Source organism: Vulpes vulpes, chromosome 2, assembly GCF_048418805.1.
Source record: "Vulpes vulpes isolate BD-2025 chromosome 2, VulVul3, whole genome shotgun sequence".
Taxonomy (NCBI): Eukaryota; Metazoa; Chordata; class Mammalia; order Carnivora; family Canidae; genus Vulpes; species Vulpes vulpes.
In genome coordinates, this window is record NC_132781.1 from 47,004,652 (window position 1) to 47,020,478 (window position 15,827).

General features: G+C 39.7%; 1 protein-coding gene across 1 annotated transcript; it reads right to left on the reverse strand.

The window, feature by feature from the left end:
- Positions 1 to 7,871: 7,871 nt before the first annotated feature.
- LOC112933186 (olfactory receptor 3A1-like) lies at positions 7,872 to 8,819 on the reverse strand. The gene has a single exon (XM_026016310.2). The coding sequence runs from the start codon at positions 8,817 to 8,819 to the stop codon at positions 7,872 to 7,874; it is 948 nt and encodes a 315-aa protein (XP_025872095.1).
- Positions 8,820 to 15,827: the final 7,008 nt, after the last annotated feature.

The window sequence follows — 15,827 nt, forward strand, 5'->3', positions numbered from 1 at the left end:
CCCTGGCTATTTGGGGTCTTTTCTGATTCCACACAAATCTTAAAATAATTTGTTCTAACTCTCTGAAGAAAGTCCATGGTATTTTGATAGGGATTGCATTAAACGTGTAAATTGCCCTGGGTAGCATTGACATTTTCACAATATTAATTCTTCCAATCCATGAGCATGGAATATTTTTCCATCTCTTTGTGTCTTCCTTTCCAGAAGTGTTCTGTAGTTTTTAGGGTATAGATCCTTTATCTCTTTGGTTAGGTTTATTCCCAGGTATCTTATGCTTTTGGGTGCAATTGTAAATGGGATTGACTCCTTAATTTCTCTTTCTTCAGTCTCAGTGTTAGTGTATAGAAATGCCACTGACTTCTGGGCATTGATTTTGTATCCTGCCACACTGCCAAATTGCTGTATGAGTTCTAGCAATCTTGGGGTGAAGTCTTTTGGGTTTTCTATGTAGAGTATCATGTCATCAGCGAAGAGGGAGAGTTTGACTTCTTCTTTGCCAATTTGAATGCCTTTTATTTCTTTTTGTTGTCTGATTGCTGAGGTGAGGACTTCTAGTACATTGTTGAACAGCAGTGGTGAGAGTGGACATCCCTGTCTTGTTCCTGATCTTAGGGGAAAGGCTCCCAGTGCTTCCCCATTGAGAATGATATTTGCTGTGGGCTTTTCGTAGATGGCTTTTAAGATGTCAAGGAAAGTTCCCTCTATCCCAACACTCTGAAGTGTTTTGATCAGGAATGGATGCTGTATTTTGTCAAATGCTTTCTCTGCATCTAATGAGAGGATCATATGGTTCTTGTTTTTTCTCTTGCTGATATAATGAATCACATTGATTGTTTTACGAGTGTTGAACCAGCCTTGTGTCCCGGGGATAAATCCTACTTGGTCATGGTGAATAATTTTCTTAATGTGTTGTTGGATCCTATTGGCTAGTATCTTGTTGAGAATTTTTGCATCCATGTTCATCAGGGATATTGGTCTATAATTCTCCTTTTTGGTGGGGTCTTTATCTGGTTTTGGAATTAAGGTGATGCTGGCCTCATAGAACGAATTTGGAAGTACTCCATCTCTTTCTATCTTTCCAAACAGCTTTAGCAGAATAGGTATGTTTTCTTCTTTAAATGTTGGATAGAATTCCCCAGGGAAGCCATCTGGCCCTGGACTTTTGTGTCTTCTTGGGAGGTTTTTGATGACTGCTTCAATTACCTCTCTGGTTATTAGCCTGTTCAGGTTTTCTATTTCTTCCAGTTCCAGTTTTGGTAGTTTGTGGCTTTCCCAGAATGCGTCCATTTCTTCTAGATTGCCTAATTTATTGGCGTATAGGTGTTCATAATATGTTTCTAAAATCGTTTGTATTTCTTTGGTGTTGGTAGTGATCTCTCCTCTCTCGTTCATGATTTTATTGAGTCTTCTCTATTTTCTTTTTAATAAGGCTGGCTAATGTTTTATCTATCTTATTAATTCTTTCAAAGAACCAACTCCTGGTTTTGTTGATCTGTTCCACAGTTCTTCTGGTCTCGATTTCATTGAGTTCTGCTCGAATCTTTATTAACTCTTTTCTGCTGCTGTGTGTAGGATCTATTTGCTGTTTTTTCTCTAGCTCCTTTAGGTGTAAGATTAGCTTTTGTATTTGAGTTCTTTCCAGTTTTTGGATGGATGCTTGTATTGCGATGTATTTCCCCCTCAGGACTGCTTTTGCTGTATCCCAAAGATTTCGAACAGTTGTATCTTCATTCTCATTAGTTTCCATGAATCTTTTTAATTCTTCCTTAATTTCCTGGTTGACCCTTTCATCTTTTAGCAAGATGGTCCATAACCTCCACGTGTTTGAAGTCCTTCCAAACTTCTTCTTGTGATTTAGTTCTAATTTCAAGGCATTATGGTCTGAGAATACACAGGGGAGGATCCCAATCTTTTGGTATTGGTTCAGACCTGTTTTGTGACCCAGTATGTGGTCTTTTCTGGAGAAAGTTCCAAGTGCACTTGATAAGAATGTGTATTCAGTTGCGTTTGGACGTAAAGTTCTGTAAATATCTGTGAAATCCATCTGGTCCAGTGTATCATTTAGAGCTCTCGTTTCTTTGGAGATGTGCTTAGAAGACCTATTGAGTATAGAAAGCACTAGATTGAAGTCACCAAGTATAAGTGTATTATTATCTAAGTATGTCTTAACTTTGGTTATTAATTGATTTAAATATTTGGGAGCTCCCACATTCGGGGCATATATATTGATGATTGTTAAGTCCTCTTGTTGGATATATCATTTAAGTATGATATAGTGTCCCTCTTCATCTCTCACTGTAGTCTTCGGGGTAAATTTTAGTTTATCTGATATAAGGATGGCTACCCCTGCTTTCTTTTGAGGACCATTTGAATGGTAAATGGTTCTCCAACCTTTTATTTTCAGGCTGTAGGTGTCCTTCTGTCTAAAATGAGTCTCTTGTAGACAGCAAATAGATGGGTCCTGCTTTTTTATCCAGTCTGACACTCTGCGCCTTTTGATGGGGTCAGTAAGGCCGTTCACATTCAGAGTTACTATTGAAAGATATGAGTTTAGTGTCATCATGATATCTATTCAGTCCTTGTTTTTGTGGACTGTTCCACTGAAATTCTTCTTAAAGGGGAATTTTAAGAGTCCCCCTTAAAGTTTCTTGCAGAGCTGGTTTGGAGGTCACATATTCTTTCAGTTCCTGCCTGTCTTGGAAGCTCTTTATCTCTCCTATTCTGAATGAGAGCCTTGCTGGATAAAGTATTCTTGGCTTCATGTTTTTCTCATTTAGGACCCTGAATATATCGTGCCAGCCCTTTCTGGCCTGCCAGGTCTCTGTGGAGAGGTCTGCTGTTACCCTAATACTCCTCCCCATATAAGTTAGGGATTTCTTGTCTCTTGCTGCTTTAAGGATCTTCTCTTTATCTTTGGAATTTGCAAGCTTCACTATTAAATGTCGAGGTGTTGAACGGTTTTTATTGATTTTAGGGGGGGGATCTCTCTATTTCCTGGATCTGAATGCCTGTTTCCCTTCCCAGATTAGGAAAGTTTTCAGCTATGATTTGTTCAAATACATATTCTGGACCTTTGTCCCTTTCAGCGCCCTCGGGAACCCCAATTAAACGTAGGTTTTTCTTCCTCAGGCTGTCATTTATTTCCCTTAATCTATCCTCATGGTCTTTTGTTTGTCTCTTTTTTCCTCAGTTTTCCTTTTTGCCATCAACTTGTCTTCTATGTCATTCACTTGTTCTTCCACCTCGTTAACCCTCGTTGTTAGGACCTCTAGTTTGGATTGCATCTCATTCAATTGATTTTTAATTTCTGCCTGATTAGATCTAAATTCTACAGTCATGAAGTCTCTTGAGTCCTTTAAGGTTTTTTCTAGAGCCACCAGTAGCTTTATAATAGTGCTTCTGAATTGGCTTTCTGACATTGAATTGTAATCCAAATTTTGTAACTTTGTGGGAGAGAGGACTGTTTCTGATTCTTTCTTTTGAGGTGAGGTTTTCCTTCTAGTCATTTTGTTCAGTGCAGAGTGGCCAAAAACAAGTTGTACTGGGAAAAGGAGAAAAAAAGAGGAGAGAAAGAAGGAAAGAAAAAGAAAAAAATAGAGAAGAAAAAAAAAAGGAAAATAAAAGGGGGTAGCAAACAGAAATCAAAAAACAAAAAACACAAGGGGGAGTATCCTTTGATTCTGTGTACTGTAAGTCCCTCGACTTCCCCTGGAACTTTCCAGTGCTGCTTGGTCAATAATTTGTTTTTCCCTTGTCCGTCTTGCTGGTCTTCTGGGGGAGGTGCCTGCTGTGCTGATTTTCAGGTGTTAGCACTCGGGGGAGCTGCTCAGCCCCCTGCCTGGTGCAGGGCTCAGTGAAAGATATTTAAGCTGCTTATCCGGTGAGGCCACTGTGAGGCTCAGTGGGGGTTGTTTATCCCATGAGGCCCCAGGAGGGACAACCGCAGTGGCGGGGCCAGCTCTACAGCCCTGGAGTCAGCCCCCGCAGTAACTCCGGAGCTCTCTGTCTGCAGGGCCTGGATGCTCCGGGCCGGGGCTGCTGATCTGCTCAGCTCGGGGCAAGAGCGTCCTTGCTGTCCTGTGCCCTCCTGGCCTCTGCCTGTCCCAGGGGGGCGGCTGGATCCTGGGGTGTGTCTCCAGCACCCTGTGGTCCCGGCCTCCGCTGTTGGATTCGCGCTCCGGCCCCGCAGCCCCTTCTGCGCAGAGCCTCTGCTGGAGCCGCCCGGGAGCTGCTCCGGGTCCACCCGTGCGCACCCTGCAGCCCTTTTGGGAGCTCGGCCGCAGGGTGTGGTGCGCTCTCCCCAGGGCGCAGGTGTCTGTTAGTGTCCCTGGGAGCCTGAGGGCATCCCCGCCCTCCTGGGGTCCTGCTCTAACTCCCTGCGAGCGCCTTTCTGCCCGGGAAGGTTGGTGAAGCTCCTGCTTCTGGGAAGGGGCTCTCCTGTCCTGGGGACACTCGCCCTGGCCTCAGCCCGGCTCCTTGCGTGGCCCCTCCCCCTTGGATGCCTTTTGTTTCTTTTTTTTTTTTTTTTGCCTTTTGTTTCTTTATTTCTTTTTTCCCGTCTTCCTACCTTTATAGAAGTGTGAACTCTTCTCACTGTAGCATTCCAGCTGTTCTCTCTTTAAATCTCAGGCCGAATTCATCAGGATTCTGCATGTTAGCGAAAGATTGAGTCAAATGGAGGGTCAAGGTCTTATTAGTGGGTAAAATCTATCAATAAATACACACAGTAGGGAAAAAGGAGGCATTTTTTAAAATTCAAAGTAAACTCTGTGCTTTTTTTCTGATGTGGAATAAATATTTTCATTGTGTTGTATTTAGGTTGCACCTAGAGCCCAACGTGGGGTCAGACACCCTGAGATCAAGACATGAGCTGAAATCAAGAGTCAGAGGCTTAACCGGAGACTCTAATCCAATTTTTAAAATGGACAAAGGATCTGAATAGGCATTTTTCCAAAGAGACATCCAAATGGCCAACAGTTACTCAAAAAGGTACTCGACATCACTAAACATCAGCACATCAAAACCATCATGAGATATTACCTCACACTTACCTCACACTATTATCAAAAAGACAAGAGATAGTAAGTGTTGATGAGAGTTTGGAGAAAAAACAAACCTTGTACTCCTTTTGTGGCAATGTAAATTGGTAGAGTCACTACAGAAAACAGTAAGAACATTTTCTTAAAAAGATAAAAATAGAACTACTGTACAACAATTCTACTTCTGGCTCTAGATAATGAAGTAAATGAAATCACTGTCTCAAAAGGATACCTGTACTTCCATGTTTGCTGCAGCCTTATTCACAATAGCCAAGATATGGAAATAACCTAAAGTCTTTTGATGGATGATTAGATAAAGAAAATGCGATATATATATATATATATATATATATATATAGACACACACACACACACACACACACACACACACAGAGTCATTTGAAAGAGCCCCTGGAAAACTGGTGTGGATGGTACTTATACTTATGAAAATGAGGATTGAGTTTGATGGCATTATGCTAAGTGAAATAAGCCAGAAAGAGAAAGAAAAATTTAGTATGGTATCATATGTATGTGGAATCTTAAAAACAAGAAAAGCCAACTTCATAGAAACAGAGAGTAGAATGGTGGTTGCCAGGGACTGGAGTGAGGGCAATATGGGGAGAACAGGGCAAAGGGCACAAACTTTCAGTTATAAGATCAATAAGTTCTGAGGATCTAATATACTGTATGGTGACTGTAGTTGATAATATGGTATTGTATACTTGAAATTTGCTGAGTAGATATTAAAAATTCTTACTACACACACACACACATGCACACACATGAGTTAACTATAAGGTAACTATGTGAGGTAAAGGGTGTGTTAATTATCTTGTTCTTAGTTTTATTTTATTTTATTTTTTATTTGTTTTTATTGAAGTTAGATTTGCCAACATATAGTATAACTCCCAGTGATCATCCCATCAAGTGCCCTCCTCAGTGCCCATCACCCAGTTACTCCAACCCCTGCACCCACCTTCCTTTCTGCAACCCCTTGTTCACTTCCCAAAGTTAGGAGTTTCACATGGTTTGTCTTCCTCTCTAATTTTATCTTGTTCTTAGTAATCATTTCATAATGTGCATGTATATCATATAATCATGTACACTTCAATATACACAATTATATTTGTCAATTATTCCTCAATAAGCTTGGGAAAAAATAATTCCCCTGAAGAAACTCTAATGGATTGTATTAGTTAGCTCAGGCCTCTATAACAAAATACCATAGACTGGGTGGTTTAAACAACAGAAATTTATTTTTTCACAGTTCTGGAGGCTAGAAGTCCAAAATCAGGTGGCAGGATGGTAGTTCTGGTGGGGACTCTCTTCCTGGCTTGCAGATGGCTACCATCCCACTGTGTCCTTATGTGTCATGTCTCTTCCTCTCTTATAGGTCACAGTTCAGCAGAGTAGGGGCACAGCCTCATTTAACCTTAATTACTTCCTAAAATACCTCATTAATACTTACTAATTAATCTCATTTGCCTTAATTATTTCCTACAGACCCTATTCCATATACAGTCACATTGGGAGTTAGGGCTTCAACATATGAATTTTGGACAGTTCAGTCCACATCATGGATAATAAACATTTGAAAACATATTCAACCTTATGTGATGTCAAAGAAATGCATATTAAAATAATAATTAGTATTTTTCAGCCATTATAATGTCAAAAATTAGAATAATTTATTTATAATAGTTACTGGTAACAAAGCTGTGGGGAACAAGCAATTTGACTCACCTTTGTAACAATAAAAGCGAATTTTTTTGTGGAATCTAGAAATATATATAAAAAAATCTAAGTTTTAATTTTTTCTCAAATTAGGAATCTTACTAATTAGAACTTATGGAAATGCTTGCAAGGTAATAAAAACACATCTTTGAAGAATATTTTTATATTATCAATCATAATTGCAGTAAATCTAGAAACAATATAAACTATCAAAAGAAATATGATTAAGTAAATTAACACTAGGCAGTTATTGAAATAGATAAGGTAAGTTTTTAGATATTTTGATAGAGAATAAAGTCTAGCAAGTAATGTGTAAACAAAAAGACATGGCATAACATGCCCTTATAGATATGACACACACCTAACCATGTTCATATTGATATAAAAATATTTAAACATATTTACATATGTATTAAAAACTAGAAGGGAAGCACCAAATTCTTAATAGTGGTTTCTTCTGGAAATTGAATTATGAAGGGCTTGGATAGAGAGGGTGAAGATTTGACTTTCATTTTTAACTGGTAAAATTTTGTTTTGCTTTCATTTTTATAAGCATAATTTCTAATGGGAAATTTAAAATCAATGAATGATATTTCCATTTTAGAAAAAAAAATAAGTCCCAAAGGAAGTATAAATTCTCCACTGTTAAATACCCTAGAATCTTGCAATGTAGACAGGGTGCTCAATGTCTCAAATTATACTGTAGTAAGTCCAGAACCTCTTTGGGAATCCTTGTGTCAAAGCAAGTTAGGGGAGCTGTTTCGGGGAAGCCAGACTGGAGGATATACTAATACTTGGTACCAAGTATTGGAGAGAATCTTTCCTGGAGTATTTTTGGGGACTTCAGCAGAAGATAAACCAAAGACCCTTTGTGTAGGACCATGAGTCTCCCAGGAGACAGAGCTTCCTGGATTCCACTTCCACCTGGAGTTGAAAACACAGCTAGGACCAAAAGGCAACTAGCCAAGGATTCTGGTCTATAGGACCTTCACACACATTACCAGCTGGAGACTCCTTGGGGAACAAGTCTCACTAACAAAAACCATTTTGCTCAAGACAAGAACCACTTGCCGTGGTTCTACCCTCCTGATACGCTCTTTATGCAAGGGCTCGCTTCCCTGTGAGCACCTGCCGCACAGCCCCCTGCACGTCCGGGTTCCGGAGACTATAGATGAGTGGGTTCAGCATGGGGCTGATGACAGTGTTGAGGATACCAATCCCTTTGTCCTTGTCTGAGGCCTCCACCGAGCCCAGCCTCATGTAGCTGAAGACACCTGTCCCATAGAATATGCCAACCACTGTGAGATGGGAGCCACATGTAGAGAAAGCTTTCTTCCTGCCCTCAGCAGAGCGGATTCGTAGGACTGCAGCTGCCACATGTGCATAGGAAGTGATGATGAGAGCCAAGGGGGTACCTGCCATTATGAAACCCACAGCAAAGAGCAGCAGCTCATTGAGCTGAGTGCTGGAGCAGGAGAGCTGGAAGAGCTGTGGGAGGTCGCAGTAGAAGTGGTTGATCACATTAGGACCACAAAAGTTGAGTGTGGCTATGGCTACTGTGTGGGTCAGTGCATTGGTGAAGGCTAAAGCCCAGGACACAACTACCAATATTCTCTGGACGTTCTGGCTCATCCGGGTGCTGTAGGTGAGGGGCTGGCAGATGGCCAGGAATCGGTCATAGGCCATGGCTGTCAACAGGAAGCAGTCCACACCAGCCAAGAGATGGAAGAAGAAAAGTTGTGTGAGGCAGGCTCTGTAGGGAACTGTACGTTTGTGGCACAAGAGGCGAGCCAACATTGAGGGAACAGTGACAGTGATGCACCCAACATCTAGCACTGACAGGTTCCCCAGGAAGAAGTACATGGGTGTGTGGAGTTTGGGTTCCACCAAGATGGCAGCCAGGATGCTGAGGTTGCCTCCGACTGTGACCAGGTAGGCAAAGAGGAAGACTACAAAGACAACTGGTTGTAGCCCTGGTGTCTCCACCAAGCCCAGCAGGATGAATTCAGTAACAGTTGTTCCATTGGTTCTGGATTCTGGGTCCATGGGTCCCTGAAAGGGATCAGTCTTCTCAATTTAGTCATTCAAGAAAAATATATTGAGTCATTTTCAGATGCCAAGCCCCAGGGTAAATTCCCAAGTGTCCCTATTAGGTATTTTTCCACTCCTCAAGCCATACCTCACTCATTAGCCCTCTGTCTTCACATCATTGTCCTCACCCAAGTTCCAGGTGAGTTACACTACAACTACCTTGATATTCCCCCTCCTTGTGAAGGATATATAAATCCTTTCTTCCAGTGTTCCCTAGAATCAAGGAATAAAGTCCTCCCACCAACAACCTGTATAAGGAGATTTGGGGAAATATAAAAGTGAATATGTAGTAAAATAGAAACAATAGAAAGATGTATCATAAGTCCTTATAAATATATTACAAAGGAATAAATATGTGACAAATAAGCAAGAAAAATGTCAGTATACACAAAATTAGGAATTGAAAGGCAGCAGACCAAAAACCAATCAAATAACCTTGGCATACTATCTGCTCCTAAGTTTGAACAATCAATTCAAGAACAGTCCCCAACCAAATGAACCAGCTACAATTTAAAAAAAGGAGGGGAGGGAATAGTCAACAATATATTTCCATGTGTAGGGTCTAGCTCATATACTTCTTATACAAATTATTTTAAAATATCAGTGTAAATATAATTTTCATGTAACATACACTTAACTTGGGAAAAAATGAAAGCCTTCCAATTCATTTTTTAAAATTTATTTTAATTTTTTATTTTATCTTATTTTTGAGAGTGAGACCAAGCACACAAACAGAAGGAAGAGCATAGGGTGAGGGAGAGAGAATCCTAAGCAGGCTCCATGCTAACCCATGAAGCCGGACTCAGGGCTCGATCCCACAACCCTGAGATCATGACCTGAGTCAAAATCAAGAGTCATGCTTAAGCAACTGAGCCAGTCAGGCACCCCTCCAATTCATTTTTTAAAGTTAACAAATCCTGATACTAAAATGTACAGGAATTATTTTATACAAAATTAGGAATTATTTTATACCATCCCCATTTGATAATATATGTGTAAAAATCCTAAGTATAAGAAGCGAAATCCACCATTATCCAATAAATTTTATAGGAGAGGATGATTTAATATTAGTAAATCTATTAACATATTTAGTATATTTGTTGACTTAAAATGAGGAAAATTTTCTAAAGGATAATTCATAAATGACTACATACATTTTTTGAGAAAAAAAAGAAAAAAAACTGTTTGCAGTCACTTGAAATGGAAGTACACCATTTTGTGACAGGCCATATCCACTGCAAATCTGTATCATACATAATGGTAAAGTAGTAGTGATGATTCTATCAAAATCAGGGACAGTAAAGCAATGGCTGTTGTTACTTCAAGTGTTTCTCATTACTATAAAAGCTTCAGCAAAGAGAAACAAAATTCTTAAATAATAGAAACAAAAAAAGAATAAATTGAAAACAATAAAATTGAAAACTCAAAAAAAGAGAAAAAACTGGGAAACTCTTAGAATTATTAAGACATTAACAAATTAGATAAAAAGCAATTCAGCACAGTCAATAGATTCCTTAAATGCCAAGAGTAATCAGCTATAAAACCAAGAAGTCCCAATAGTTAGGTGAAATCTTATAATATAAAATAAAGAATGAAACAGGAAGTAAATTTATACCTCAATCATATATGTAGGCACCAAGAAAAATGACCCAAAATAAATATCTCTTAGTTCACTGATTGGTAGGAATATGGGAGAATTTTAATGCCTTTTTTTCAACTTTCCTTTTGCTTTCAAATGTTCTACAATGAATGTGATTACTTTTATAATCCTAAATATATTTTTAATGATCTGTTTCCTCCAGATTATGAAGATTTTTAGAGGCCAGTAATAGCAGCTCAATGGCTCCTCATTTCTCTCATGTTTCCAGAAGGTTCAGAGAGCTGCTACCCAGCAGATTAAATGAAGGTTTAGAATGGTACACCCATCTTGATTTGCTTCACTGTTCCATGAAGCAGTGAAATAACACTTGCTCTGTTGTACTTCCTTTACGAGTACAACCTACTTGTAATGAAAGAGCAGACTTGCTTACCAGTTTCTGCCCACATTAATTTCTGTGGTATCCATCAGTAGAAGCTTATGGACTGTTTTATTCTTCAGGTGCATACTTTAGCAGAAGATGAATGTTTTAAGATTATCTTCTACTCATTAAATGAATTCCTTTGACTTTTTTCCTGTCTTTTTCTGTCTTTAGATGGATCTTTTAAATTATGGCAACCTGGTAACATTGGCACCTAGAAATATTTAGGGATTTATAAAAGTAGAATTAAAAGCATCATAGATAATAATAATTAAAAGCTGTGATTTCTACAACTGTATCAACATATAGGAATTATGAAGATAAGTTCCTAAATATTGAGAAATAATTTAAAATCCAAGACACAATGTCAGTTTTCCATCAATAATGTAGATGGTGAGTCATGGTGGGGGCCCCACTGGTACAGATTACCACCAGCCTGGTACTTATTAAATATTTTGACTATAACCTTCACCCTCACTGTGACCTCATCAGTGCACATAGCTATATTCAGTATACCCTGTCTAGAGTGTCATTGAATCAAAGAAGAACCAAGTTGGTTGACATCTTAGAAAGTATCTACTGCCTCATTTTACTAAAGGGAGAAACTATGATGGAGCATTGTGGGGCTAGATTTGTTGGGATTAGAGTGAATACTGAATATACTTATAAAATGTCTGGTTTTCTATTTTTTGAAAAAGTACCTAATCCTGGGCCAGCCCATTGTATGCTTGGTACCCCAAATAACTCTGAAGCTATTAGAGAAAGGATTTACATGAGGACACCAGAAATTTGTCCACTGGTTTGACTAGCCCAAATTGGCTGCTTCCAACCAAGCCTCCAACGAGAATTTCTTAACCCTTACTGAGGAATGGAAGAATCCATGTCCTCTGCAGTTCTCTTTAGGGGTGCTCTGGGGGCACTCTTCTGACTGAGAAACCTATTCTCTAGCCCAGGTGACTGTGTCTTGTGGACCTCAAGATTTCAGGCCCACACACCTGTGGTAAGTAGCTCACCAACAAGCAGGCTCTATGGTCATGGTTACAGTCGGCACTTGCCGGACTCCATTCTGCATCCTACCAACTACAGAGTTCATTCTGGAGCTCTCCTCCCTCAGCTATTCTGTGAGATCCTTTTCTCTGATACGTCTTCCTGATTCAAGTTTTCTAAATCTGTCACCAAATGTAACAGAACCTCAGGTCTCTCATGAGTGCAGGTCTGTGAAGGCACTTCTCAGACACCAACAGTCTGCCTCCCAGCCCTCTGCTTTCCATTTTATCCAAAGACACCGCATTATGCCCAGAGGAAACCAGCCTGCTTTCCACGCCTCTTCAAAGCTGTATCTTATAGCCTTCCTCTAGCTGAGGGCAGGCTACAGTTCCCGCCAATCTTAACCTCCTCTCTGCCATCATAGTCATCAACCTTTATTCCTATTCTCTCAAAATAAGAATTTGGTTCCTTCTTATGTTCAGAGTTTTTCTGATAATTATAGGTAGTGTGTGTGTGTAAAAACAATAACAAATAGGAAAATTTCAGGAGTTTAGAATATCTTGCAACATCCTTGTCATGCATGTCCTCTTGCCCTGTCTGAACAGTCCCTGGAAACCACCCTAATGGCCTCTCACCCTTTTTTTCTATCTCATGCTCTCTTGGCCAGCAACTGACCTCTTTAGACCCTGAAGACATCCTCTTTTCTATACAGGTTCATTTTACATGTGCAATTAAGGCAGAGTAACAGCTGCAGATGTGCAGGGGCAGTTGGTAAAGAAAGCCTCAATGCCAGAATCCAAATTAGATCTCTATATGGTGGTGGCTGTCAGTTTTAGTTAATGCTGCATAGAAGATTCCATGTGGGTGAGAAATTTGATGCATTGTCTCCTAAGTTCTTTTAGAAGCTTAGAAATCCATGATATCTGTTGAGTCACTCTGTGGGTCAAATTATAGACCGAGACTCATTCAGTATAGACTGTATGATTTGACATTGATAAGAGCAAAACAGCTCTCTACACATAGTATATAATTAAGAAATAAACAGCCTTCCGAATGTGCTCTTGCATCTACTTGAACTTGCATTTTAAGGTGTCACACGCTTTGATCTCATAGTTCCCTATTTTTGCTCAAACTGTTTTAGCTGGAATGTCCTCTTGCTAACTCCAAGTGCTCAAATTCCTTAAGATTTAACTAAAATGTTTCTCTTCTATAAAAGTTTTCCTGATCCTTCCCCATCTGAAGTTCCTCTGCTAAACTCATGCAACACTTTAACTGCATACTTTATGACACTTCTCTCTGTGATTTTCTTGCCAGGTAATTTCTCTCTAGAGATCACTAATTCTCTGCCCAGTGTAAATAGCTTCAGGACAGATTATGTCTGATGCAGCTTTGCATTCTCATTGCCTAACATCACATTTTGCATACAGTAGGTACTCAATATTTCTGAAACAAATAAATGAATGAACCAGGCAACTATGACCATAAGATCAAAAGGTTTTGGTGAAAAGATACATGATATTGGTTTGTAGTAGTTGGGAAAGATTTTCTGGATAAGCTGGAATTTTTTCAAGACTAGGAATAATTAACAGAATTTGAAGGAAGTGTAAGTTTGAGTAAAATGTACAGAACTACTGCTGTAAGAATCTCTGCTCTCTTTATCCAGATGGGGCATTGAGAACAGTTAAGATTGTAGTTAAAACAATCCCTTCACTGACATAATGTCTTTTCTTGAAAACAGCTCCAAAGACTTTGGCAGTTAGGTGGGGTATACCCTATGAATAAATAAGTCTGGGCAAGATAAGTATACCCCACAAGATGCCATGTGACCCTCATTCTGTACAGGTGAAACTCACCACCACCAAGATTTTACTACTGTAACAGTGATCCAGCTGGTCTTAAGGGTTAACTTACTCCCAGATAACACACTTCTTACTTGCTGGCCTAAGGCCCTTGATTTGTAACAGAACTAATTTACTTTCTGTGAGACATGCCCATGACTTGCCTTGAGGAGTGAAGAACCAGAAACTTCACAGGCCACAGAAGCCAGCAAGTCTGTCTGAAGCTGCCTCAGTTTTCTGATTAGCCTAACAATGTTATTTGTGAAATGATCTTTTTCAGGTCACACAAATGATTTTACTAACTTTCTTTTGTGTATCTGTAGACCTGACCCTCTGCAGAAAGAACACAGTACTCATGCACATCACAAAACAAGAACCTGATTCCCTTGCACAACCCCCAAGCACTGAGATAACATTTGTAGCTGGCACTATGCAGTCTGCCCATGATCAAGAAATGCAGCAGGCCACTGTACTCTTTTTGCTGATTAACTACCCTAAACCCCTTTTAAATTCCTGGGCCAGGCAGAAACCTAGGAGTTGGCCTTTGGACAAGAGTCTGCCTTCTCACGTGGCCAGCCTCCTGAGTAAAGCTCAAATTCCTTTCCAATCAAAACTTGTCTTTTGACCTTTCAGGTGTCAGGCAGCTGAACTTGGGATCAGTAACAGGATGACTACTAGTTTATGCATCTAGGAAGTCCATCTTAAACAAGATCACCATGGCCACCTCAACTGAAGAGATCCTCCTATATAGCCATTCTTGGATGAGCCCCAAGCTATCCTTCCTGAGTGTTCACTACACCTTGTTCAGATATTCCAACTGAAAGCTTTATGCACCTGATGATGAAGACACACTCAGACCATCTGATGTAGGGGTCTGGGCCAAGGTTACTTCCTACGAAATGGACCCAACAGGAGGACTGGATTAGATTAATGCCCTCATACTCCCTCCAATAAACACAGAAGGCAGGCTTTGTCCAAGAATGAGAGGTGTTGGCAAAATGCCCTGGCATAGGAGAGCCCCAACCCTTTCCCTCATTTGATATATTACCCCAAATAAGACTATCTTTACTGAATCCTCTATGAAATAGGAGATTTTACTTGCTTGATAATAACTCAGGTTGTCTTATATGTTATTAGGAAGCAGACAGAGGACCCTGGAGAATCCTCACCTTGTTACAGGTACAGAAGCCAGAGAAATTTCTGATGAAGGGAGTGAAGAGGGTGCAGTGCTCTGCAGGCCCTGGTCTGGGAAAGCCTGGAAGGGGCCATATATAAGAAAATGAGTAAAAGATAGATGAGATCACCTTTGTTGTGGGACTCTATCCACTGCAGTGCCATCCCCTGCAGACCTCAAAAATTAGTCCTCCAAGGAAAGAGTGGGGCTTTGGGGAGCCACAAACTGATAAATAACCCAAGGTTTTAATGAACCCAATAATGATGCTTCACAACTCTGTGATGCTTTTAATTTTCTCAAAAAGGCCTCACATCCAAATCCTTACTCCACCTCTCATATCGTTCCATGAGGGTGTTAGGAATTCTATTTATCTCAGAGGACAGTGAAGTCCAGTAAATGTATCCATCCATTCTTTTTTTTCCTTTCTTTTCAAAAAGTTTTAAAATTCCAGTTAGTTAACGTACAATACAATATTAGTTTCAAGTGTACAATATACTGATCCAACACTTATATACAACACCCAGTGCTCATCACAACAAATGTACTCCTTAATCTGCATCATCTATGTAACCCATCCTCCCATCCATCTTCTTTCGAGTAATCATCAGTTTGTTCTCTAATAGATAAGAATCTGTTTCTTGGTTTGACTCTCCTTTTTTTTTCCCCTTTGCTCATTTGTTTTGTTTCTTAAATCTACTGATGAGTGAAATCAAAATAAAAGTGGTATTTGTTTTTCTCTGACTTATTTCACTTAGTATAATATTCTCTAGCTCCATCCATGTCATTGCAAATGGCAAGATTTCATTTTTTTTTGGTGGCTGAGCAATATTCATATATGTTGTTAATTATAGCCATTCTGACAGGCATGAGGTGATATCTCTTTGTAGTTTTGATTTGTATTTCCCTCACGGTCACTGATGTTGAGCAACTTTTCATGTGTCTGTTG